Source organism: Periophthalmus magnuspinnatus, chromosome 21, assembly GCF_009829125.3.
Source record: "Periophthalmus magnuspinnatus isolate fPerMag1 chromosome 21, fPerMag1.2.pri, whole genome shotgun sequence".
Lineage (NCBI taxonomy): Eukaryota > Metazoa > Chordata > Actinopteri > Gobiiformes > Gobiidae > Periophthalmus > Periophthalmus magnuspinnatus.
This window is the reverse complement of record NC_047146.1, coordinates 28,703,894-28,729,363: the sequence shown is the minus strand read 5'-3', so window position 1 is coordinate 28,729,363 and position 25,470 is coordinate 28,703,894. Positions and strand designations below refer to the sequence as shown.

The following is a 25,470-nucleotide window of genomic DNA, read 5'->3' as shown; positions in this document are numbered from 1 at the left end:
CGATTTACCGGTCAATCTACGTTCCTACCCTCACCTATGGTCATGAGCTTTGGGTAATGACCGAAAGGACAAGATCGCGGATACAAGCGGCTGAAATGGGCTTCCTCCGCAGAGTGGCCGGGCGCACCCTTAGGGATAGGGTGAGGAGCTCGGTCACACGGGAGGAGCTCGGAGTAGAGCCGCTGCTCCTACACGTTGAGAGGAACCAGCTGAGGTGGCTCGGGCATCTGCTCAGGATGCCTCCTGGATGCCTCCCTAGGGAGGTGTTCTGGGCATGTCCCACCGGGAGGAGGCCCCGGGGAAGACCCAGGACACGCTGGAGGGACTATGTCTCTCGGCTGGCCTGGGAACGCCTTGGGGTCCCACCGGAGGAGCTGGAGGACGTGTCCGGGGTGAGGGAAGTCTGGGAGTCCCTGCTTAGACTGCTGCCCCCGCGACCCGGCCCCGGATAAGCGGAAGAAAATGGATGGATGGACGTCATCCTTGGTGTCGCTTCTGAACAACTCCGACTGCTCCAGAAGTACACACGTGGACAAAATTGTTGGTACCCTTCCGTTAAAGAAACAAAAACTCACAATGGTCACAGAAATAACATGAATCTGACAAAAGTAATAATAAATAAAAATTCTAAATTTAACCAATGAAAGTCAGACACTGCTTTTCAACCATGCTTCAATAAACTCATGAAACAGGCCTGGACAAAAATGATGGTACCCCTAGAAAAGATTGAAAATAATGTGACCAAAGAGACATGTTAATCCAAGGTGTGTCCACTAATTCAGGGGTCCTCAACCTTTTTTGCACCACGCACCGGAACAATGTAGGATTTATTTTCACGGATCAGCCTTGTACGTGTGGCAGATAAATATGGCAAAAATAAGTTAAGTGCATAAAAAATACAACTCACCATACCGCTGCATTAGTGGGAGCCCTGTACTTGTTTCTTCTTTCCTTCCTGCTCACGTTTGTTTCTTTCAAAAAACTCAAAATTTTATCTTTTTTTAATCCCAAGTGCTGTCTCCATGTGCCAAAGCAGTTTTGAAGGTATCATTGCCTCATTTGCTTTTCCCGCATAATATGAGATTCATCTGTAGCGACAAACCCATATTTTAAGCGGACTCCTGGTAGTGTCTGTTAAATTTAGCTTTCTTTTTCTTGGAGGTCGTAGTCTCCTCTTCTGGCTCCTCAGTTGGCCTTTTCCCCTTTGTTAAAAAGCTCTCCAAAGACTTTTGTTTTGGCTCATTTTCACTCGCTTGTGGCTCTACTTTTGTGCGTCGTGTCTGATGTGTTATACGTGAAACGTCATCGCGGAGACAAGAGCAGATAATAAACTTATCACTACATCAAATAGATTTCTGTGGCGATTTCCAGCAGGATTTTCATGATACATCTACGGATGAGCTTATTAGTGTGTCATTAGGGACGGGCGAAAGTTGCTCCTGACCCCTGTGCGCACAGCGTCTGAAAATCAGGGCTCTTTACACAGGACTGTGAGCTGTGTCAGTGTCTGTGAGACGTGAGACATGAGTGGAGTTTGTTTTGAACATTGTTCCGCGAGTGTGACGCTTATTTTGGGCAACGAAAAATAAGAAAATATAATTTTATTTTAAGATCACAATAATCTTCCAATTTAAACTACAACAAAAAAGAGCTCACACAAATAAAATACACTTCAATTAAATACTTAAAATTTATTTTCCCAAGCCACACAGAGCCGCAGTATAAGGCTGAAAGAGGCGCATACGGCTTTGGTACTGCGGGTTGCCGACCCCTGAAATAGAGCCACTGCACGTAAGCTTGACATCAATGAATCCAACTTGGTCAATGTAAAAAGACGACAAAAGTTTTCAGAGGAAATAAAAGCAGATTTTCCGTGTTGGTGCAGTTTTATTTTCTAAACCTGCAGGTGTGGTCATCCCGTGTTGATGTCGAGGCTTGTTTCATGAGTTTATTTCAAGTTATTCAAGTTATTTCTGTGACCATTGTGTGTTTTTCTTTCATTAACTGATGCAAACCAACAATTTTGTCCATGTGTATAGATGAAGCGCAGCTTCGGAAGTAGATGAAGCACCGCTTCTGCGTGACTGCCATATTGGTACACAAGCCTAGAGTGCCTTTACGCAATTGTCAGTGTGACAATAACAAAGATGTGAAATTCTATGTGAATAATTTCACATATAAGTCGCATCTGAGTATAAGTTGCACCCCTGGACAAACCAAGAAAAACAGTGCGACTTATAGTCCGGAAAATACGGTAACTAAAACTTTTACTCAGGTAAGAATACTGTTAAATATATTACTCAAGAAGGAATGGGACTCAAGTAGGAGCAAAACTTATAGTGTTCAGAAACTATTCAATCTAGTACAATATTATTAAAAAGTTATGAAAGTAAATGCACTTGATTAAATGTATCTGATTACTAGCCACACATTCAGACATTATTTTGTGTCCTTAAAGTGCATTTCTGATATTATAAAACTTCAACTAAGTGAAATTTTGTGACGTCAATGTATACTCCATGTTGTTTTTAGACTATGGGGGGCACTGTAGTCTCTTCTATTAATGGGAAACACTGAACCACTAAACACCAGTCTTAAACCAGAAAAAAAACAAAAACAAGAACTAACTGACAACAAAACTAAAACAAGGACTAAATCGGAGTGTCACTCACAAAATCTATGTGCGTGTGTGTGTGTGTGTGTGTGTGTGTGTGTGTGTACGTACGTACCTTTTCAGGTGTGTGGAGATGGTGAAGAACTCTCAATATGTGGAATTGGCCAATGACCTGGAGATAAACAAGGCCATCACCTATCTCCGCCAGAAGGACTTCAATAAGGTCAGCCCTGTCCATCCCAAATCGAAATCACCCCTTTGTTCATACTCACTTCTGTATTTGTAACCAACAGCACATGCCTGTACTAATAATAATAATAATGGCTTACACTTGTAATGCGCTTTACAGGCTTGTCAAAGCCTCTCAAAGTGCTACACTATAGTAATTATTCATTCATTTCCACACTTGGTGATGGTAAGGTACTATTGTAGCCACAACTGCCCTGGGGCAGACTGACGGAAGCAAGGCTGCCAATCTGCGCCATCGGTCCCTCCGACCACCACCTATCATTCGAGCACACACCACTTTCATACTAGGCAATGTGGGTGAAGTGTCTTTCCTAAGGACACAATGACAGAACTTGGTCCGAGCTCGATCCTCCGACCTTCGGGTTGGGGGACCAACACTCTAACCACTGAGCCACTGTAGCCCCTTGTACTGTTGGTTCAGTCCTTGGTAAATGATCTGAGAGGATGACTCAAATTACTGAACCTTTTTTGTAGATTCCCCTATAGCTGCTGTACTGACCAGCCCTTACTAGTGTTGTCACAATGCTAAAATTCCAAACTCAATACTAAGGATTAGACTCGATACGCAATTCCAATTCCGACATCATGGAGATGATAAAAAACACTATTTCTTCAGACAATAAAATGGAAAAGATTTCTGTTCTGTGAATGTGACTTTTTAGTATGCTCAAAAGAGTATATAGCGTCAATGCTAGTTTTATTATCCATTAGTATCAGATTTTCGATACTTTTGACAACCCTAGCTTCTACTTACACACATCTTTGTTTTGCTTTTGTCTCACTTCCTACCACCCTGCATGCCTAAGGTTGAGGTATGTCAGCCTGCTTTTGTTTCAATCACTTAAGATTGTACTTTCATTGCATTGCATTGTTTCCTGTACCAGCCAAAGACAAACAATTTAGTCTTGGCCAGAAACTTCAAACAAGATTAGCATTTATTTGGTATATGTATGGTCAGTGTCATGAATACGCATGCTAAGAACTCATAGCTTAAAATTTACCTCAGAGTAAATTTCCCAGAAGGAGCAGTGTAGTTTTCATCCCAGTTGTGGAACACTGGACCAGCTGTATACTGTCCATCAGGTGCTCGAAGGTTCATGGGAGTTTGCCCAACCAATCCACATGTGCTTTGTGGATCTGGAGAAGGCATTTAACATCCAACCTGTTTCGGGGGTTGGAGTATAGGGTCTGGGGCCCTGGGCCCATTGCTAAGCGCTGTCCGGTCCTGTATGACCAGAGCAGAAGCTGTGTTCACATTGCTGGCAGCAAGTCAGACCTGTTTCCAGTGCATTTTGGAGTCTGCCAGGGCTGCCTTAGTCACTGGTTTTGTTCATTGTATTCATGGACAGAATTTCTAGGTGCAGTCTGGGGCCAGAGGGGGTCCGATTCAGGGACTACAGGATCTCATCTCTGCTGTTTGTCCTGTTTGTCCAAGCCAGAAATAACAGCGTGAGGAGAAAAGGGAGGAGAGACTTAGAATGTCCCAAAAGTGAAACTTTTAAAACCTGTTAATATGTTGTTTTTGGTGAATATAGCATTTTCAAAACAATACAAGGTAACATGGTGATATAAATATGTTACGTGTTAGCAGTTAATGTCCTGTAGAAGTAAAATAGCTCCTCTTTAACAGTTGTTAGTGCTTCACTCATTGATTCTGCAGAAATCCACCATGTTTTTCAGTCCTATGTGCGACCCTGTCAATCACGCGCCATCGGAAAATTGGGAGATTTACCGGTGATCAGACTCAATTCTTCATAATGTATTGAAGTGTGTATTCTGGTAACATAAAATCGCTTTAATCCATTATTAAAACTTTCAGCAGAATTTTGAGTTTAACATGTGCCTTTTGGACTGATAAAACATAACTACTACATTATTTGTTACCAAATAGCTTGTTAGCCTCCATCTTTCCATCTCCATCCTCCATCTTTAATTTATCATTTAAATTCTTCTAAACGTCTATGGCAAAAATTTGTGGGAATTGTACTTCCAGCAAGATTCAAAGTGGCTGGAACTGTTGAGCACCATACTTTAGTTTGGGTTAATGGAAGGTATACTTTATTGAGCACATTGATACTTTGCAGTGACATCATGCTGGGGGTGTTCTGAATGTATGGGTATGACTGAATGACACAATGCACAAAAAAGATCAAGTCAAATTATACAAATACAAAATAGATTTAAACACATTTTCTTTAAATGAACTTTTTATTGAAGTTTTTCAGCTTAATAGTTGGTAATAAACTTCATATGTGTTATCAATATCGCTTAACAGAAAAACATGTTTCATTATGTTATACAATAGATTAGTGTAAGTTAGTTTGTTTTTGTTTCCAATTCAATAAGGTAAGTCTTTAGCCAGTAATGAATCAAATTTGACAAATTATTTTTGTTCATTTAAAAGATTTGCAGTAACTGGGGATACACCAAACAGGATCAGAACAAAACCATAATTGACAAACATCTGACAGAATATAAAATATTTTTGTCCAATGGGGGATATTTTTGGACAACTCCAAAAGGACAACGTGAAGCTTGGTCCTTCCCACAGCTATCACAAGTTGTGTCCACTGCAGGGAACATTTTGGAGAGTCGCTCCCTTGACAGATGTAATCTATGTAGAATTTTAAATGCAATAGACCATGATGGTCACAAATTGAAGAGTGGACATTGTTCTGGGCTTTAATTCATTGAATATCAGTGATATTTGCTCCAATGTCCTGTTGCCAATCTTCTTAGATGGTCCAGTGTAGGCATATCCTCCAAAATCCAACAGGCTATTACAGATTTTATAGATCAAGCCGATACTCGGGAGTATAGGCTTGATCTGTTTTAACAAAACTGTGAATTTGTAAATATCTGAAGAAGTCTCTCTTTACCATCTTATATTTTTCACAAAGTTGGTCAAAAGTGGCAAATGTTCTTTGAATAAACCAATCCTATAAGGATTTTTCCCATAATTGCCCACAGATTAAAAGAGACTTCCAAAAATAATGTATTATTATTATTGGAGTTAATGTTCAAATATCTTTCCGTTTAAAGTGCTGAATTTAAACACATTTTAGGAACCTGTAATTAATACGAGCGTTCATGGTCCTGTTTAGGTGTTTGATTTTCAACAAAAAAGGTAAAAGTGACTAAAAGAGTGAAAAATTGTTGGCTAATGCTAGCTAGCTTGCGACTGTGCTGCATAGCTTGTGCTAGCTAGCTTGTGATACTTTGCAGATGATGTCATCAACATTCCCTGGTTGTGTGATGCTAACTGTAGACTTTGCTCTGTCAGATGCTCTATTAATTCCAACTAAACAGGTCAGATTAAAGTAACAGGTGAGCTGATTTGTGCTCTTCAACAAGTACAAAAAATAGCATTACCCAGCAGTTTTTCAGCTAGTCACTCTAACCTTTTTGTTGAAAATCAAACACCTAAAAAGGACTATGAAGAATGCCCATATTGATCACAGGCTGCTGAAAATTTTGTTTGAATCCATTTTGTATTTTGTCTTGAGTTTTCAGACAAAGCTAAGTTTGTTAATGTATGCATTGTCTCCATGGTAACTGATGAACATTTCTCAATAGATACATATACATGTAGAACACTCCCAGCATCAGGACTACAACTATGCATGTTTTAGGCTGTGCAAAGGCTTGTTGTCTCTGTCCGAGTGTAGACAGGTAGTTTGTCCAACAGATCTGAATCTAGTCCCTGCTTTAGTCTGCACATAATAAGACAGACTAATAAAGCAGGATTACTCAAACATTTGCGAACAAAACAAACCACAACTCCAGGTAGGTTTTTGACGAGGAAACCACATTCAAACATGGCTTAAAGCACATAAGAGTCAATTTTGCATAATATAGAACCTTTAAACAACTCCAATGAGCATTGACATTTGAGAAAAGACTGAAAATGAGCTAATGAACTAATTCTGTACATTTCAGAATATTTTGCAGAGGACATTATACTGTCTGAGTAATTGTAGCCGGTTGTGATTTGAGAATTGCGACAACTCAGTTGTGTTTTCAATTCTATTGCAAAATATTGTGCAGCCCTAGCATGTAATATCATAATACCCGTCTTGTCTGGACACTAATTTAACCTTGCATATACCACTCATGGGGTGTGTGTTGTTTGCAAGGTGTTCACCAGCTTGTGGAAAGTACCAATACCTAAATCTGGTACAGATAATCTTTCCTTTTGTGATATGACAAATAAGGAAATGTGAAACTAAAAAAAACTAAACAAAACGTCACTAGCCCTCCTGTGTAGTACGTAGTCCTTCTGTCTGTTTGCGGTGGATGTTCATAATGCCTCCTGCCCCTAGTGGTGAAAGTGTGCCACATCTTATCCTTGCCACAAGCAGAACTAAAGACTGTGATTTCACTTTCAGGCTGTGGAGACTCTGAAAACATTTGAGAAGAAGGACAGTCGAGTCAAGAGCGCAGCGGCTACTAACCTTTCTGGCCTCTACTTTCTGGTAAGTTGTGATACTCTGGTCCTCTAGGAAAGAAAAAGTTTCATGTTAACTCTGTGGTACCAGTCACTGGCATGTTTGTTCATGTTTACTACTTGATTTTTGCAATTTTCGGGACTCCAGACAACACAACACATTCAATTAAAGTGCATTATTCATTCATAGTTTGTGGTAAGCTAGTAATGTAGCCACAGGTGCCCCTGGGTAGACTAACAGAAGCAAGGCTGCCAATCTGTGTCATCGTCTCCTCCTAGCACCAACACTCACTTCTGCATCAGACTGCATGCGGTGCAGCTTTGATTCATAGCCTGCAAGTATCAAGCTATCCAAGCTCAGCCCGCCTTCGGCACACGATGGAGCTGCCCTGGTGGTCCGCATTCATTTGGTTGGGAGCCTATTCTGGTCGGACACTACAACCGATTGTGTTTTTTTTTCTTAAAAATGGTTATTTACGGCATGAACACATGTTCTCACACGTACAGCTGTCATAGGTGGTGACAGCACCAGAGTACCACTCTTCTCTGTGAGTGTCACCAAAACAAAACCAGACCAACACAACCGTCATAACTGGACCAAGTGCAGTCTGAGTGATGCCCATCTCACGTTCATACTGGTCAGTGTGGATGGAGTGTCTAAGAACAAAACAGTATCCACTAGAACCACTGTTCTATCCCTGTGGCACCTGATATTCCCAGCAGTCTACCATCCATATACCATCCAAAATGGGTTATTGACAAGCAGGTATGGCCACACAAATTATTTAAAAGATTAAATATGGTCAAGGCTTAAAATACTAAATATCACATACATTTTGTAATTTTGAACATTCTGATGACATAATGTTTTAATGAGTCTATAAGTTTTATTTATTTTATTTATTCTAAGGAATAACAGTTCATCACTATATGTTTTCATTGCAACATTTCCTCTTCAGAGTAGTTCCTGATGCTGAATCTGTTGTCTGCCTATAGGAGAAGGACTTTGAGCAGGCTGACCGCTATGCTGACCTGGCCATGAGCGCAGACCGCTACAACCCTGCTGCTCTCACCAACAAGGGCAACACCGTGTTCGTCCAGCACGATTACGAGAAGGCTGCCGAGTTCTACAAGGAAGCACTACGGAATGACTCTTCCTGCACAGAGGGCCTCTACAACCTGGGTATGTCCATCCTACTGCATTTCCTGCATATTTGGACTGGTGTACTCTATCTGTGTAAACATGAAGTCAGATTAGAAGTTTATGATTGTGGTGCAATTATAAAATCACAAAGGCTGCAATTATTTTGATAATAGAATGTCTTCTGCAAAGAACAAAATATCCTGTCCTTTTGTAGAAAAATCATGACATTTTGTATTAGTTTGTCAGTTCATATTTCATGTTACTGCTTCTGGAGTTGTTTACAATGCACTCTCAACAGTAGCTGTGTTTGCGCACTGATATATACATACATAAAACATCATTGGTAGAGCGGTCAGATCCACTGACCCACAGGTCGGTGGTGCAATTCCAGCTCCCACAAATGAATACAATTGTTGTTCCCTTGGGCAAGACGCTTAACCCCCTCTTGCCCCCAGTGTCTGGGTTAGTGGTTCCTTGATATAAAACGCTTTGAGGTGGAAAAGCGCTATATAAAAATGTAACATTTACCATTCCAAAATCATACAGCGCTAATCAAAGTTCTCTTAGACATGGTCTGGAGCGGATGTTCTGATTTTCCTGTGCTCTCTGTCTTGTGTTCCTGTTACACTCAGGACTGACTTATAAGAGGCTGAATCGACTGAAGGAGTCTCTGGACTGTTTCCACAAGCTCCATGCCATTCTGAGGAACTGTCCACAGGTCATGTACCAGCTCGCTTCTCTGTATCCTACCCACACTTTCAACTGTGCAGTGGATTCACTAATTTTTCTGACCCTTTTTAAATCTCTTAATTATGAAATTCATGGGTTTCAACACAGCTTCCACTTTGCATTGTTGGGTATGCTAGCAAATCTTAATTTCTTAATCTTAAATTAGGATTAGGGTTAGGTTTTTTTTTCATTTGGTTTGGGACTTGCTAACTGGTTGTTGGCAAAAATGTGTTTGAAAAAAAAATGCCTTATGATATCCTATAAACAGAAAGCTGAAACCCATCAGTAGCTATACAGTAAATCTGAAAGTAAAATTAATTCTGTCAACTGGACTGATGTAACTGCATATGATTAGAAATGTTACTGAAGCCTCATTTCCTCAGGTGTTTAGTGAAAGCCCTGTAAGGTGGACATTTCTTGGATAAATGATCATCTGCAAGATGGCAAAAAACAGATATACAGAGTAAAATAATAATTTCTCACCAAACGCTTGCTCTTGTGATAAACTGCTGTGTTTCCAGTGATGGCAATGTACTGTGAACTGACATGCTTCACAAAATAAACGGAACCAGCTAGTTTCATGTTTATCGATGTATGAAACTTCCATCAAGATCAAAAATATATTAAAAATCCAGTGTAAAATACATCTAACATGAGCTAAACCCAATTACATAATTAGATTGTAAAATACAGCACTGAGATACAGAGAAGTGAAACAAATGTATAAAAAGCTGACTATAAACTGGAAATACTTTTGTGTTTGCGTTAGGCATTAGCCACATCTCACAGGGCCACAAACTTGGAAATACTAAGTATCTTTTTGTGATTCGTTGAAATCGGCCTCATGATTAAGAGTATATTTCAGATATGATTTAGATTTTATTTATTAACGTAAGACATAGACATAGAAACGAAACTTGCCTGGAGGGAGCCGCACCAAACAGACCCCTCCAAGATGGGCCCAATCGAACCGTGCCAATGGAAAAGAGGGTTTATGTTTATATCTTATTTTCCCTAATTTGACAGATTTAGTCAAGTTTATAATTTAACTTCCAGTTCCTGGTTGGACATGGGCAGCACATATGACACAAATAGAGGTAATTCCATAACTACTACCAAGAAATGGTGGAGTTACCTTTTTTAAAAATAAAAATAAAAATAATAATTTTAGATGATTTGAACTGTCTGCGCCTGTTCTTCATGCAACAGCACAGAAACAGAGGCACAGGAATTGTCCTGTAGATCTTTATTGATGGTTACAGCAATACAGTCGGGTTAAAGGCAGCGTCCAGCAAATTCAAAGCAGACTCTAAAGTGCAGACACCTGAGCGGTGTCTAAAGCAGAGTCTAAACAAGGTGAGATTGCACCGATGTTTATACCTCTCCTAGAATGGGGGTCACACATTCCTAAGATGAAAGTGGCTACAGATAAGAAATGTGGCCTTAACCAAAATGACCAGAACATAGTTGTTATCTTCCCTTAGTGTGATATATGGCCACTGTTGCATGTGAAACAGAACGTTTTGCACCTTTGTAAGAAAGTAAGCAATGTATTACATTTGTATATTGTCCACAGAACCTATTAAAATCATTGACATTTGACAAAGTCACATGTTGTAGTGGCCATGTTTTCCTGAGCAGTCTGTGTTAGCTATGAGCTGGTAGAGGAGCCTCCTCAGGCAATGGACTGGCTCATGCAGGTGCTCAGTGTGGTGCCCACAGACACTAAAGTGCTGGCCAAACTGGGCGAGCTGCATGACCGTGAGGGAGACAAGTCCCAGGCCTACCACTACTACTATGAGGTACTGTACCACATTCTCCATTTCCCACAATATGCACAATATAGCGTTATTACAATGGTCGTTATAGCTAAAGTACAAAACTTAAAGCTGCACTAACCTACCAGTTACCTACCAGTCCCACCTTACCGCCACCTTAACGTGGTGGAGGGGTTTGAGCACCCGAATGATCCTGGGAGCTATGTTGTCGGGGGATTCATGCCCCTGGTAGGGTCACCCATGGCAAACAGGTTCTGGGAGACGGGTCTGACTAAGAGCGGTTCAGAAGCCCCCCATGGAAAGAAAAAGATCAAGGCCAGTTACGTCGCCCGGACTGGCGTTACCGGGGCCCCACCCTGGAGCCAGGCCTGGGGTGGGTGCTCGCCAGCGAGCGCCTGGTGGCCGGGCCTTTCCCCACGGGGCCCGGTCGGGCCCAGCCCGAAGGAACGACGTGGGGCCGTCCTCCCGTGGACCCACCACCTGCGGGAGGAGCCATGCGGGGCGGGTGCAAAGAGATCCGGGCGGCAGTCGAAGGCGGGGACCTCGACGACCGGATCTCCGGACATGGAGACTAGCTCTGGGGACGTGGAATGTCACCTCGCTGGGGGGGAAGGAGCCTGAGCTTGTGCGGGAGGTTGAGCGTTACCGGCTAGATATAGTTGGCCTCACCTCCACGCACAGCTCGGGCTCTGGAACCCAATTTCTTGAGAGGGGTTGGACTCTCCATTTCTCTGGCGTTGCCCGCGGGGAGCGGCGGCGAGCTGGTGTGGGCTTGCTCATTGCCCCACAGCTCAGCCGCTGCGTGTTGGGGTTCACTCCGGTGAACGAGAGGGTCGCGTCCCTGCGCCTTCGGGTCGGGGACAGGTCTCTCACTGTTGTGTCGGCCTACGGGCCAAACAGCAGTGCAGAGTACCCAGCCTTCTTGGAGTCCCTGGGAGGGGTACTAGACAGTGCACCAACCGGGGACTCCGTTGTTCTCCTGGGGGACTTCAACGCCCATGTGGGTAACGACAGTGACACTTGGAGGGGCGTGATTGGGAGGAACGGCCTCCCCGATCTGAACCCGAGCGGTGTTTTGTTATTGGACTTCTGTGCTAGTCACAGCTTGTCCATAACAAACACCATGTTCGAGCACAAGGGTGTCCATCGGTGCACATGGCACCAGGACACTCTAGGTCGGAGGTCGATGATCGACTTTGTTGTCGTGTCATCTGACCTCCGACCGCGTGTCTTGGACACTCGGGTGAAGAGAGGGGCTGAGCTGTCAACTGATCACCACCTGGTTGTGAGTTGGATTCGCTGGCGGAGGAGGAAGCCTGGCAGACCCAAGCGCATTGTGAGGGTCTGCTGGGAACGTCTGGCGGAGCCCTCTGTCAGGGGGGTCTTCAACTCCCACCTCCGGGAGAGCTTCTCCCTGATTCCGGGGGAGGTTGGAGACATGGACTCCGAGTGGGCCATGTTCTCCACCTCTATTGTCGATGCGGCTGCTCGTAGCTGTGGTCGTAAGGTCTGTGGTGCTTGTCGCGGCGGCAATCCCCGAACCCGGTGGTGGACACCGGAAGTAAGGGATGCCGTCAAGCTGAAGAAGGAGTCTTATCGAGCCTTGTTGGCTCGTGGGACTCCTGAGGCAGCTGATGAGTACCGGCGGGCCAAGCGTGCCGCGGCTCGGGCAGTCACAGAGGCAAAAACTCGGGGTTGGGAGGAGTTCGGAGAGGCCATGGAGAAGGACTATCGGACGGCCTCAAAGAGATTCTGGCAAACCGTCCGACGCCTCAGGAGGGGGAAGCAGTGCTTCACCAACACTGTTTACAGTGCGGGTGGAGAGCTGCTGACCTCGACTGGGGATGTTGTCGGGCGGTGGAAGGAATACTTTGAGGATCTCCTCAATCCCACTGTCACGTCTTCCGAGGAGGAAGCAGAAACTGGGGACCCAGAGGCGGACTCGTCCATCACCCTGGCTGAAGTCACTGAGGTGGTTGGCAAGCTCCTCGGTGGCAAGGCTCCGGGGGTGGACGAGATCTGTCCTGAGTACCTCAAGTCTCTGGATGTTGTGGGGCTGTCTTGGCTGACACGTCTCTGCAACATCGCGTGGCGGTCGGGGACAGTACCTGTGGAATGGCAGACCGGGGTGGTGGTCCCTCTGTATAAGAAGGGGGACCGGAGGGTGTGTTCCAATTACAGGGGAATCACACTCCTCAGCCTTCCCGGTAAGGTCTATTCCAGGGTACTGGAGAGGAGAATCCGACCGATAGTCGAACCTCGGATTCAGGAGGAGCAGTGTGGTTTTCGTCCTGGTCGTGGAACACTGGACCAGCTCTATACTCTTCATCGGGTCCTCGAGGGTTCATGGGAGTATGCCCAACCAGTCCACATGTGTTTTGTGGATCTGGAGAAGGCATTCGACCGTGTCCCTCGTGCTGCCCTTTGGGGGGTGCTCTGGGAGTATGGGGTCCGGGGCTCTTTGCTAAGGGCTGTCCGGTCCCTGTATGACCGGAGCAGGAGCTGTGTTCGCATTGCCGGCAGTAAGTCAGACCTGTTCCCGGTGCATGTTGGACTCCGCCAGGGCTGCCCTTTGTCACCGGTTCTGTTCATTATATTTATGGACAGAATTTCTAGGCGCAGCCAGGGGCCGGAGGTGGCCTGGTTTGGGAACCACAGGATTTCATCTCTGCTGTTTGCAGATGATGTTGTCCTGATGGCTTCTTCGAGCCAGGACCTGCAGCAGGCATTGGGGCGGTTTGCAGCCGAGTGTGAAGCGGCTGGGATGAGAATCAGCTCCTCCAAATCCGAGGCCATGGTTCTCGACCGGAAAAAGGTGGTTTGCTCTCTCCGGGTGGGTGGTGAGTCTCTGCCCCAAGTGGAGGAGTTCAGGTATCTCGGGGTCTTGTTCACGAGTGAGGGAAGGATGGAGCGGGAGATTGACAGGCGGATCGGTGCAGCGTCTGCAGTGATGCGGTCGCTGTATCGGTCCGTTGTGGTAAAGAAGGAGCTGAGCCGGAAGGCGAAGCTCTCGATTTACCGGTCAATCTACGTTCCTACCCTCACCTATGGTCATGAGCTCTGGGTAATGACCGAAAGGACAAGATCGCGGATACAAGCTGCTGAAATGGGCTTCCTCCGCAGAGTGGCCGGGCACACCCTTAGGGATAGGGTGAGGAGCTCGGTCACACGGGAGGAGCTCGGAGTAGAGCCGCTGCTCCTACACGTTGAGAGGAACCACCTGAGGTGGCTCGGGCATCTGCTCAGGATGCCTCCTGGACGCCTCCCTAGGGAGGTGTTCTGGGCATGTCCCACCGGGAGGAGGCCCCGGGGAAGACCCAGGACACGCTGGAGGGACTATGTCTCTCGGCTGGCCTGGCAATGCCTTGGGGTCCCACCGGAGGAGCTGGAGGACGTGTCCGGGGTGAGGGAAGTCTGGGAGTCCCTGCTTAGACTGCTGCCCCTGCGACCCGGCCCCGGATAAGCGGAAGAAAATGGATGGATGGATGGATAACCTACCAGTCTCCTTGGGGATGTTATAGTGATGCCAGGAGTGCATCCACTAAAACTTATCTATCTTCAGGTAGATGAAAGCAGGTGACTCCATCAAGGCAAGTTACCGGTCAGATCTGTGGAAAGGTATTTTTGAGGAATATAATTGAATAAATGCTGATAAATGATAAAAATAAATGATATGTTTAAGGCGATACTGTGGAACATTCCAGGCAAAGCAATAACATCTCTATGGAGACAAGCAGATGGAGGATCCCCAACAGAAAAGTTATATAGTACACCTTTAAGACGAGTAAGGTCAAAGTAAATTTGCAAAAGCATGAGAGAACACAGCGGTGCGGACTGACTGATAAAGGTGATCGTTTACAGTGGCAGTAGTGAGCTTAGTACAGATGAGAGCTTCTAGTACAGAACTACACAGATGTCTGCCCTCTCAGTCTTACAGGTACTTTCCGTCTAACATCGATGTGATCGAGTGGCTGGCAGCTTACCACATAGAGACACATTTCTATGAGAAGGCCATTCCGTACTTTGAAAGAGCCATGCTAATACAGTAAGTTTACTCTAAAATGATGCCCAGCAGGGATGTAAAACAAATTTTAGTTTTACCATTATTGGATGAAGAATCATCACAATTTATTCACGATTATTACCTCTGTGACCAAACAGTGAAATTATGTATTCAAAGTGTCCTCTAGCATGTAACCAGCTTTATGAAACTAAACTTTCTGAATGATAAACAAGATGACATGAAATGATCTTTGAATAGAAATTACTCAATTTTTGCTTCTAAAATTGGCAGTTTTATAATTGGGCTATATCGATTAACCGAATAATCTTGACATCCCTATCCAGAAGACTACACTCCAATATAGTGGAGTGTTGCTTAAAGGTCCTGAATAATCAAAAATGTACTCTTTGTGAACTTTAAGCCATGTTGTTACCTCCTCACAAACATACTCAGAATTGTATTTTGTTTCATTCACACATGTTTGAGTAATCCAGCATTATTAGTCTGGCTACATCTCAAAAGCTCCACCTTGCAATGTTATCAAGCCGTAGTTAACAGCTACCTTTTACCTTTTGTTTGGTACAGATTTACAATTCCAGGGTTAAAAAGCATCCAAATGATTCTAGTGAAGATCTATGGAGTTTAAATACACAATGGAGCACTTCCACCTTGTGATGTCATGTCATAATACAGGAAAAGAGAACTCAGAGTGTTAAACATGTGTGACTGAAACAACATAACATAGATCAGAAAATGGCGTAATATGGGCCCTTTACAAATGGAGTAGTTTTGACTACTTTGAATTTAAACAGAATATTTCTCTGGTTTCACAGTCAGACATTTAATTTACTAGCTTGAAATAAGAAAAGTAAATAACAACGTATTATCTTAAAATAATTAGCCTTGAAATAAGAAATGTAAGTAAACAAGTCAATTTGAAGTAAGTCTAATCCTAACTTGTAAATACCACTGAAGTAATTTTAATTCTGCTAGATATTATTTTTTGTTGTGTACTATACTTAGTAGCCTGACCAGCCAGTCCCTCCTGTATTTTCAAAACAAAACAAAAATCATCAATCATAACCTGTGAAATAGGGGAGAGATGATATGGCTTCAGATCCACTCGTCTTGTAGAGGTTTGTCAAAGCATGTGGTTCTGGCTGGACAGGTAATACTTAAAATGGGACTAAACACATAAACACTGTTCCCAAGCACATTTCAAATAGAGCTGATAAATTGGGTAGTACCTGGAGCACTAAATAGTGATGGGGGAGTAGCAACAGTGTGATTGGTCTAACCACATTTCAAACTGCGTGATGTCACCAAGCACTTAAAATTGGAGTGGCCTTTGGAGCCAGAACAGACTCAGTTTTATAGGTTTACATATAGAGTAGAAAGAGTAGACAACTCTATAAAAAACACCATATACACAGTGTAGTAGCAAAAAAAAGTTGATTTAATGTTTAGGTCCACTTTCACCTTCAGAGAATCCCATACCTGCACTATAAAAAAAACTGTTGCAGGGTTCTTACTATACTCTTTACTTTACACTTGCAGACCAACAGAAGTCAAATGGCAGCTCATGGTCGCAAGTTGCTTCAGAAGAAGTGGTAAGACACCTATTTAAAGTGTCTTTTTATTATTGATTTATATTGTTATTTCATGTCACTGCAGGAAACTACCAGAAATCCTTGGAAACATATAAAAAAATCCACAGCAGGTTTCCAGAGAATATGGACTGTAGGTTTAAAGTATGCATTTAAAGCTGCTGTGTGGTGCAGAGGAGCTGGCTCTGACTGAGTGTTGTGTGCAGGCCTGCGCTTCCTGTTGAGGCTGTGCTCTGACATGGGCCTGGCAGATGCTCAAGAGTACGCCGGGAAACTCAAGAAGCTAGAAAAGATGAAGGAGCTACGGGAACAGGTATGCACAATCAGGCAATAGGGCTCCCTCACGGTTCCATACCATACGCAATACGTTACTGGCAATACCAATATTGGCATATGTCGATACAGCTATAATCAATGTACTGCACATGGCATTCAATATGTACCTATTGTGTATTTGGGAGCAAACACCTAGTCTCCACCATAGCCACAGTCCAAACAATCTGATAAACTGGGCAGTGCTTGGAGGACTACTGCAGAGTATGAGGGGTGGGGTCTCGCTATTCCAACAAGCTATTCGAACTCCATCCCTGCAGGTGTGTGTGCATCAACTCTACCTTTCCAGCTGTGTCCAACTCTGCCCCTGGAAGTGTGTGTCTAACTCCTCCCCTTCATGTGTGTGTGTGTGTGTCTGTCTGACTGACTTGGTCCTTTCAAGTGTGTGTGTCTAACCACCTTTTTGGGTGTGTGTTTAACTCCGCACATTGAGGTTTGTGTCTAAAGCAGAGTTTCTATTGCATGATTTTGGAGTTTCTATTGCATGATTTTGGAGTTTCTATTGCATGATTTTGGAGTTTCTATTGCTTGATTATGGCTGTCTCTGATAAAGATTTATGATCCTGGGAATAATCTTGAGTTCTAGCTAAAAAACATGGGTTGTAGGTCTCAGAGTGAGACCAGGACAAATATTAAATGTAGAACAATCATATGACCAAAGATGATCTGTGACTGATATCAAGCCTGTCTGATATTTTAATAATAAATAATACATTTTATTTATAGGGCGCCTTTCTGGGCACTCAAGGTCACCTTACATACAATATATACATATACAGACAGTTAAAATCAACATTTAAGAACATACAGTTAAAAGCATTCAGATAAAAAACATTGAAAAAGGAAAGGGCAGGTGTGGATTATAAAGAATATGCCAGTCTGAACAAGTGGGTTTTGAGGTTGGATTTGAAGTGTGAGAGTGTGTCAGTATTGCGGAGGTCAGGGGGGAGAGAGTTCCAGAGCTGGGGAGCAGAGCGGCTGAAGGCCCTGCTCCCCACGGTGACAAGCCGCACTGAGGGAACAGAGAGATGGAGAGGGGAAGAGGAGCGGAGAGAGCGAGCGGGTGTGGCAATATGGAGGAGGTCTGAGAGGTATGGAGGTGCAAGGTTGTGGATGGCTTTGAATGTGTGGAGCAGGATTTTATATTGGATGCGGTGTGAGATGGGGAGCCAATGAAGTTGCTGTAGGATGGGTGTGATGTGGTTGATGGAAGGGGTGCGTGTGATGATGCGAGCTGCTGAATTCTGAACCAGCTAAAGTTTATGGAGTGTTTTTTGTGGGAGACCAAAGAGAAGAGAATTGCAGTAATCCAGGCGAGAAGTGACGAGGCTGTGTACAAGTACGGCTGTGGACTGTGGTGTGAGGGAGGGCCGGAGACGATTAATGTTGCGAAGGTGAAAATAGGCGGAGCGGGTGATGTTATTAATGTGAGAAGTGAAGGAGAGAGTGCTATCGAGGATGACACCCAGACTCTTAACCTGAGGGGAAGGAGAGATGGAGGAGCCGTCAATGGGTATGGAGAAATTGTTGATCTTGTTTAGGGTGGATTTGGTGCCGACAAGGAGAAGTTCAGGATCTGTAGCTACAAAAGCTATTTCACATGAGGCTAAAGTTTGTGACTTCTCACTCTGTGTGCAGTCCTAATGCAGCGATGTTGGATTTTCAGACATTTCATTTCATAACAAAAATCCTATCCTGCCACTTTAGTTAGTTAATAAAATTAGCCACAAGTACTATCAGAAGTCTCACTCTGCAGAGAGTGGGAGACGGGGACTATGGCAGCGTGTCTGTCTGACTCCACCCCCACTAGTGTGTATCTGACTCCACCTTCGCAGGCATGTGTATCTGACTCTGCCCCCACAGGTGTGTGTGTGTGTGACTCCGCTCCCTCAGGCGTGTGTGTTTCTGACTCCGCCCCTTCAGGTATGTGTGTCCTACGCTGCCCCTGCAGTTCTGTTTTTGTGTCTACCACCGCCCCTGCAGTTCTGTTTGTGTGTCTGACTCAGGTGTGTGTCAAACTCTGACCCTTATCTCTGTGTATCTGTGTGATGTGTATCTCTAACTCTACCCCTGCGAGTGTGTGTCTAATGGGGCGTTCACACCCGGGTGTCGGGGCCATTGAGTTTACATGCAAAATCTGTGATGGATATGTGCCGCCCTGCATTTTTGCGGTGCTTTTTCAAGCATCAGAGCAGCGTGAAACTGCCGCGTCTTGAGTGTTCAGGTGTCGGACGCTACGTTTGCTTATCCAAAGAGTCAGGTGCCAGAATTGAAAAAGCTTAACTTTTCGCGTTTGACATGCAGCGTCAACCAATCAGAGACTACACTACAGTGATTTACTGTTAATGACTACTCGTCATTATCCGGAAAAAGTAGAAAGACATCAGCTACAAACTAGCGCCAACTTAATTATGCCGGATGCACCGGCTAGCGTAAGCGCTAGTTATGGACCCAGACACGCCACAGAGCCGATCGCCTCCATTGATGGGTTTTATGTAGTAAATACACTAAAGCCACTCTCTCAACCTGGTCTGCATTGCTCACAAAGACACAGAGAAAACAAAACATTCACAGGCACTCTCAGACCGCAGCGGATCTCCTGGACGCGAGTCAATTATTTTTCTCCAACCTGCGTCCATATCGTCCATGACACGCGTCAGAGGCGTTTGTCCTCAAATGCAGTGGCATCCAACTCGAGGCGCATTTTTGACACCCCGGTGTGAACGCACCATAACTCTGCCCCTGCAGATGTGTGTGTCTGATGCCACCACTTCAGATGTGTGTCTGACTCTGCCCCTTCAGGTATGTGTGTCTGACTCTGCCCCTTCAGGTATGTGTGTCTGACTCCGCCTCTACAGGTGGATGCATGTCAGAGAAAATTACTTGCCCTGGTTGTGGTCTGCTAGAGCCTTTGGATGTTTTGTCTTGATGGCAGACCAAGTTAAGAGAGGGGCTTCAGTGAATTCATAACATAAAAACCCATCAACAGGGGTAATCGGCTTTGTAGCAGCGTGTCTGCATCCGTGATTGAGATACTTGCTGTGGTGTTTGTGGCTCCCAGAGCTTTCTCTTTCTTCTTCTTTTGGATAACTGGAGCCTAGTCTCTGATTGGTTGATACAGAGCAGTAAACGGCAAAAGTTCAGCTTTTTCAACTCAGAGCACCCAACATGCCCACACCAGATTTGCGCCGGTCTGTTCATGTGTGTCTGACTTTGTCTTTCTGTGTGCGTGACTCCACCCCTTTAGGTGTGTGTGCATGTCTGACTCCACCACTTTAGGTGTGTGTGTCTTACCCTGCACCTGTAGGTGTATTATAATTAGATTTATAAAAATAGATGATAGCACCTTTTGTAAGAGCCATTTTGAGGCCTTTTTATGTTTGCACCACCAGCTACTGTATGTCACTGTATTTCCTGTTGGGTCTTAATAGGTGTGCCAATTTAAGGGCTAATTAAGGATGTCTCAGAGCTACAGAGTAGAGGCATACAGTGGTTGTGCTATTGTAGAAAACATCAATAAAAGGATTCTTCACTAAGCACATGAGTTTATCAGTCTAGTAGCTTTTGGCACAGGGACGTTGGCCACAAAAACTCCCTCAGGATTGCTACTTGGAATGCCTGACTTCAAATCTGTAAGGTTGGCATAAAGCTGGAGATTTTGGAATTGGACCGGGGCACCATCAGGGTGTCTCTCATGGAGGAGTCTTTGAAGAGAAACTGCGCTCTGATTTTGGCAGCAAGGATTTTGCACCCACACAGTATGCCATGCACCGCAGAGAACTTCAGTGGAAAAGGAAGATCTGCATGTCTGGGACTTCACTGTAAAAAGTTGTACTGAAAAAATGTCATTAAAAAACTGAAAAAAATGTGAAGGGTTACACAGGAGCTCAAGGAGCATTGCATCAGCCCACATTGAAGCATGGGCTGGTATGGCGGCACTTTTGGTGCAAGCTTATCTTGAGAAGATTCATGGACTGGATGAAAAACTTGAGGCCATTAAGAGGAAAAGCTATTGCAGGAAATACAAATTGCAGCAGCTGAGGAGAGGCTTCCAACGCTCAAGTTCAGTAAGCTGAAGCAGGGCTCATCACGTAAAATTACCCATGTAAAGGAGGCTGAAGTGGATGTAACATCACATGGACTATTTGGATGTTGACACTTGGCCAGTGGTCATTTTACAATCATTATGTTCTGCAGACTTTTTACCGGTGTGTACGACTCTGGTATCACCATAGCTCAGTTGGAGCCTGTAGATTCTGCATCTATAGACTTTAGTTCTGACCTGTCAGAGGACAACTGGACATTATGTCTCCTCAAACTGAGCCCATGAGGATTTGCTGGACTTGATCCACAGTAAAACCAGTGAACTTATAAATGTAAAGTCTGGCTCTGAGCGTAATTATGTACAAGATAAAATAGTCTTTCCAGATTTGTATGTTCAACTTGCTTCTGCCAAAATACATTTGAACTGGTTTGAGGTCCACAGTAGAGTGAAATGTTGTTTCTGTTCTTTCAAAATCAAAAGCCATGCATTGACCAGGCGCTTTGACAAAGCTCTGCAGCTGTTCTTTTTGAAACCCAAGAAAATGTAGAAGCATAAAAGAAATGTATATTTTAAATATTTGCTGCCTTGATTGACAGATGTCTTTATGAATTAGCTTGAACTGTTGGATCACTATCCTTTGGATGTTATTGTGAAGAAACTAATGTACATCAAATTTAACATGGCTCTGTTTGTTTGAAAGAATTGTAATTGTGTTCCACGCTGTCACGAAATTAATGGGCAGGTGTGTAAGAGCCATTTTGAGGCCTTTTTTTGTATGGTTGCACCACCAGCCATTGTGTGTCACTGTATTTCCTATTTGGTCTTTCTAGGCATGCCCTAATGTGCCTATTTAAGGGCTAATTAAGGATGAGTCAGACCATGGTTGTGCTAGTGTAAAAAATGCCAATAAAAGCATTCTTCCCTAAACCCATGAGTATTTGGCCCTTGAACCACACATTCTAACCCCTTTAAACTATGTCAGTCTAGTAGCTGGAGGCACAGAGCCACTGGCTGCTACAACCTTTATTTTGTTTAAATTGAGGTTTAAACTGTCTGAAAAATGCCTTCCTTGTATATAAATTTGTCCATTCATTTTGGATGAAATTTCTTAGATGGATTGTGTTTTAAAACTCATTGGATTCTGTTTTAGAACTCATTGCTTCTTCCTGTTTTTTTTCAACTTTTCAACAAACCTTTACTTGACTTATGTTAAACTATGATAAATATTTCCCACAGGTACTATCCCACCAAACCAAGTCAGAAATCAAAAAACATGAAACCTGTCGTATGAACTTTAACCGAAGCACCCAGTGATGTAAAGTGGACAGGCCTCTGATCACTTACTGTGTTATTCTATGGCTTCTTTAGACTCTAGGTACATTTTTGCACATATGAGTAGATTTGTTTTGCAGTAAAATCAGAAATGGCATTCCATAAAAATATCACAAACTCTGACAAAATGGAACGTCAAACAATATAAGGAACGCCTGAGGATGGGCTGAATCATCAGCTATCATGTGGTCTTAGGTCATTTTCACACTGCCACTAGTTAGGTTGACGTAAAACAGCAATGCTTTGAGAGCGGTGGACTTGGGCTGGTATGAACCCGTCAAATTCTGATTCTCAGTAAACTGCCATTCCGAGAGAGCTTAAAACAGGTGATTTCGGACTTCAGGGGTTGCACTGAATGGAGTAGGTGTGCTGGCCGCTAACTCTCTAAAACCCTGCTTGACTAACTGCACAGCCGTTTTGGGGCTTCTGACATCAGCGGAGAGTTCGTCTGCGGCTGCTAGTGCTGGCGCTAGCTTGACAGGCTTGTTCAAGCAGCACAGAACAGCTATAGTCGGTGACTTTAAGGCTTCATTTAGTGTGCTTAATGACAAATTAGACAATATTCAAGACGATGTTACGGGCCAGGGGAAACGCATCAGTAATTTTGAGGAAAATGCAGGACATGAATCGGCTCTCAGTGAACCTTGAAGATATTTGCAAGTCACTACAGAAGAAAAACAAGTCGCTGAAATCCAAACTTTCTGATCTAGAGTGAAGAAGCAGGAGGCAAAAATATTCACATTCTGGGGCTACTGGAGTCATTGGAGGGTCCACAGCTCTTCTCCCAGCTTTTTGTGGACATTTTTGGCACCCAGGTACTGACTTCCCCACCGGAGCTGGATAGAGCACACCACAGCTCCAGACCCAATCTCAACGGGCGGCCGCACTTCGTTATCATTCACTTTCAAGGTTTCCGGATGGTGATGAGGGAGGCGTGGTGACGTGGGACTCTGGAATACCGCAGTCACAAACTACACAAACTATGATTCTATGAGGTTTATAATGCTGATCATCTGTTGTGAAACAACAAGCCGAGTACAAGGACATCATGGCTAAACTTTATGAAAAAGGATTTCTCCCCCTGAAGGCGAAAGGTGATGGTTGGTGTCTGTTCTGGTGGCATTTGTTTTGTTTTGTTTTTTTTTGCTGTCTGTTTTTGTTTTTCCCCTCATCCCCCTCTCTCCCTTTTGGCTACATTTACGTGAACAATTTTTAAATGAACAATAATATGTTAAAGGGCTGAACTATCCAGTGAAACGCAGCAATGTCTTGTCACGTTTAAAACAACTTCAGGCTGGAGTGATTTATTATTTTTTTTGCAACAAATTTACCTGCAGGATTCAGATCATTCACACTTAGCGAAATGCTGACCTGGACCGTTTTTTCATTCAAATTTTAAGGCAAAGGCCAGGGGCACCGCTATTCTAATGGACTGAAATATTCCATTTATACCCTCAAATGTTATAGCTGATAAAAATGGGCATTTTGTTATTGTGTCTAGCAAGCTCTGCAATAAACCTGACCTTAGCTAATCTTTATGTGCCCAATTTTGATGATGTGAATTGTTTTCGCAATGTGTTCTCCGATTTCTCTGATTTTCTGATTTAAAAAGAAATTCTTTAATCCTAGGGGAAGGCTTTCATTTTTTTCTGAAGGCAATATTAGACCATTCATCCTCTAAACCTGGACCTCTTAACAGATATGCAACTTATGTGGAATCCCCCCCCCCCCCCTTCCCCCCGGTAGAGACTACTCTTTCTTTTCTCATGTACACCATACGTGCACTAGGATAGATTATTTCTTTATTGATAGTCTGCTACTCCCTAATCTTACTTCTTGCAATTATGAAAGCATTACTGTTTCCACCCCCGCCCCCTTGTACTTAAATTGACTTTCCAGGGTGGTGATTTTGCGAGAAAGCACTGGAGACTAGATCCATTGTTGCTTATTGATGAACAATTTGTTTCAGATGTCTCTTCCAAAATCTAAACCTTTTTGATTGAAAACAGGGCACTAGGTATGCCAGACTGCACAGTATGGGAGGCAATGAAAGCACAATCACCATTACCTGCACTGCATAAAGAACATTTGAGTTTGCAGACTAAGCTCAATCTTCTTTCTGCCCACCAGGTTGAGGGTTGTTTGATCAGAAAGAGGAGTGAATTTCACGAACATGTTGAAAAAATCTGGTAAACTTTTAGCCAATCAACTGTGCGAGATTAGAGCAAGGCAAATTATAACTTGAGTTAGGACGAACAATGGACAGGTTACATCTTATCCCAAGGTAGTTAATAATACGTTTAAGTCATTTTACTCTAAATTCTACTCGTCATGTATAGTAAGCTCTGATGACATGGAAAGTTTTTTCAACTCTATTGACATGTCTTCACTTTCCCCAGACTCAAGAGAAACTTTAGAATCCCCCATTACAAAGGAGGAAATTAAATTGGCAATATCGTCTATGCAGTTGGGAAAATCTCCAGGCCCTGATGGGTTCTCCACTGTCTTTTTTTTTCCGAAACATTTTCTGATGACCTTTGCCCTTTTCTGTGTGCTGTTTTTACTGATTTAGCTCCGGGGAACTTTCTCCTTTCTGTTAACAAGCCTGCATCTCCTTTCTCCTAAAAAAGATAAGGACCGCCTTAACTGCACTGCTTATAAACCTATATTTTTATTAAATGCGGATGTTAAAATCTTGGCCAAGCTTCTGGCTGGTAGACTTGAAAAATTTCTCCCTTCTATAATCTCACCTGACCATACTAGTTTTGTTAAGAAATATCCCTCTTTTTTTCAACATTTGTTGGCTTTTTAACATTACTTACGCCCCTAACCACAAAACACCCGAATGTCTTATTGCTATGGATGCTGAAAAAGCATTCGATAGGGTTGAGTGGAACTATTTATTTTTTATTTTAGAAAGATTTGGTTTTGGTCCTTTGGTTTATTCCTGGGTCAACTCCATTACACAAGTCCTATGGCTTCTGTGCTGACAAATGTTCACAATTCTTTCAAGTATATCATGGAACAAGGCAAGGCTGTCCTTTAAGCCCATTGCTTTTTGCTTTAGCAATTGAACTGCTGGCAATTCTACCACCTGTTTGCCCCTTCCATGACTGTTGGGGCATTTCATATTTGGAACAAAAAAGGTTTAAAATGCTTTGCTGATCTATATTTGGGTGGACAATTTGC

At 43.5% G+C, this 25,470-nt stretch overlaps 1 protein-coding gene and 1 long non-coding RNA gene across 2 annotated transcripts in view; one reads left to right on the top strand and one right to left on the bottom strand.

Moving 5' to 3' along the window:
• LOC129457312 (uncharacterized) overlaps window positions 1-25,470 on the bottom strand; it is a 348,575-nt gene that overhangs the window by 278,661 nt on the left and 44,444 nt on the right. The window lies entirely within an intron of this gene.
• The window catches only part of ift88 (intraflagellar transport 88 homolog), a 70,936-nt gene that overhangs the window by 38,052 nt on the left and 7,414 nt on the right, over window positions 1-25,470 (top strand). Inside the window, exons 13-21 of the mRNA XM_033987597.2 lie at window positions 2,738-2,837; window positions 7,252-7,338; window positions 8,307-8,493; window positions 9,087-9,195; window positions 10,835-10,985; window positions 14,891-15,006; window positions 16,522-16,574; window positions 16,639-16,704; window positions 16,778-16,884. Coding sequence (XP_033843488.1) covers window positions 2,738-2,837; window positions 7,252-7,338; window positions 8,307-8,493; window positions 9,087-9,195; window positions 10,835-10,985; window positions 14,891-15,006; window positions 16,522-16,574; window positions 16,639-16,704; window positions 16,778-16,884 — 976 coding nt within the window. The remainder of the gene's footprint in view (window positions 1-2,737; window positions 2,838-7,251; window positions 7,339-8,306; window positions 8,494-9,086; window positions 9,196-10,834; window positions 10,986-14,890; window positions 15,007-16,521; window positions 16,575-16,638; window positions 16,705-16,777; window positions 16,885-25,470) is intronic.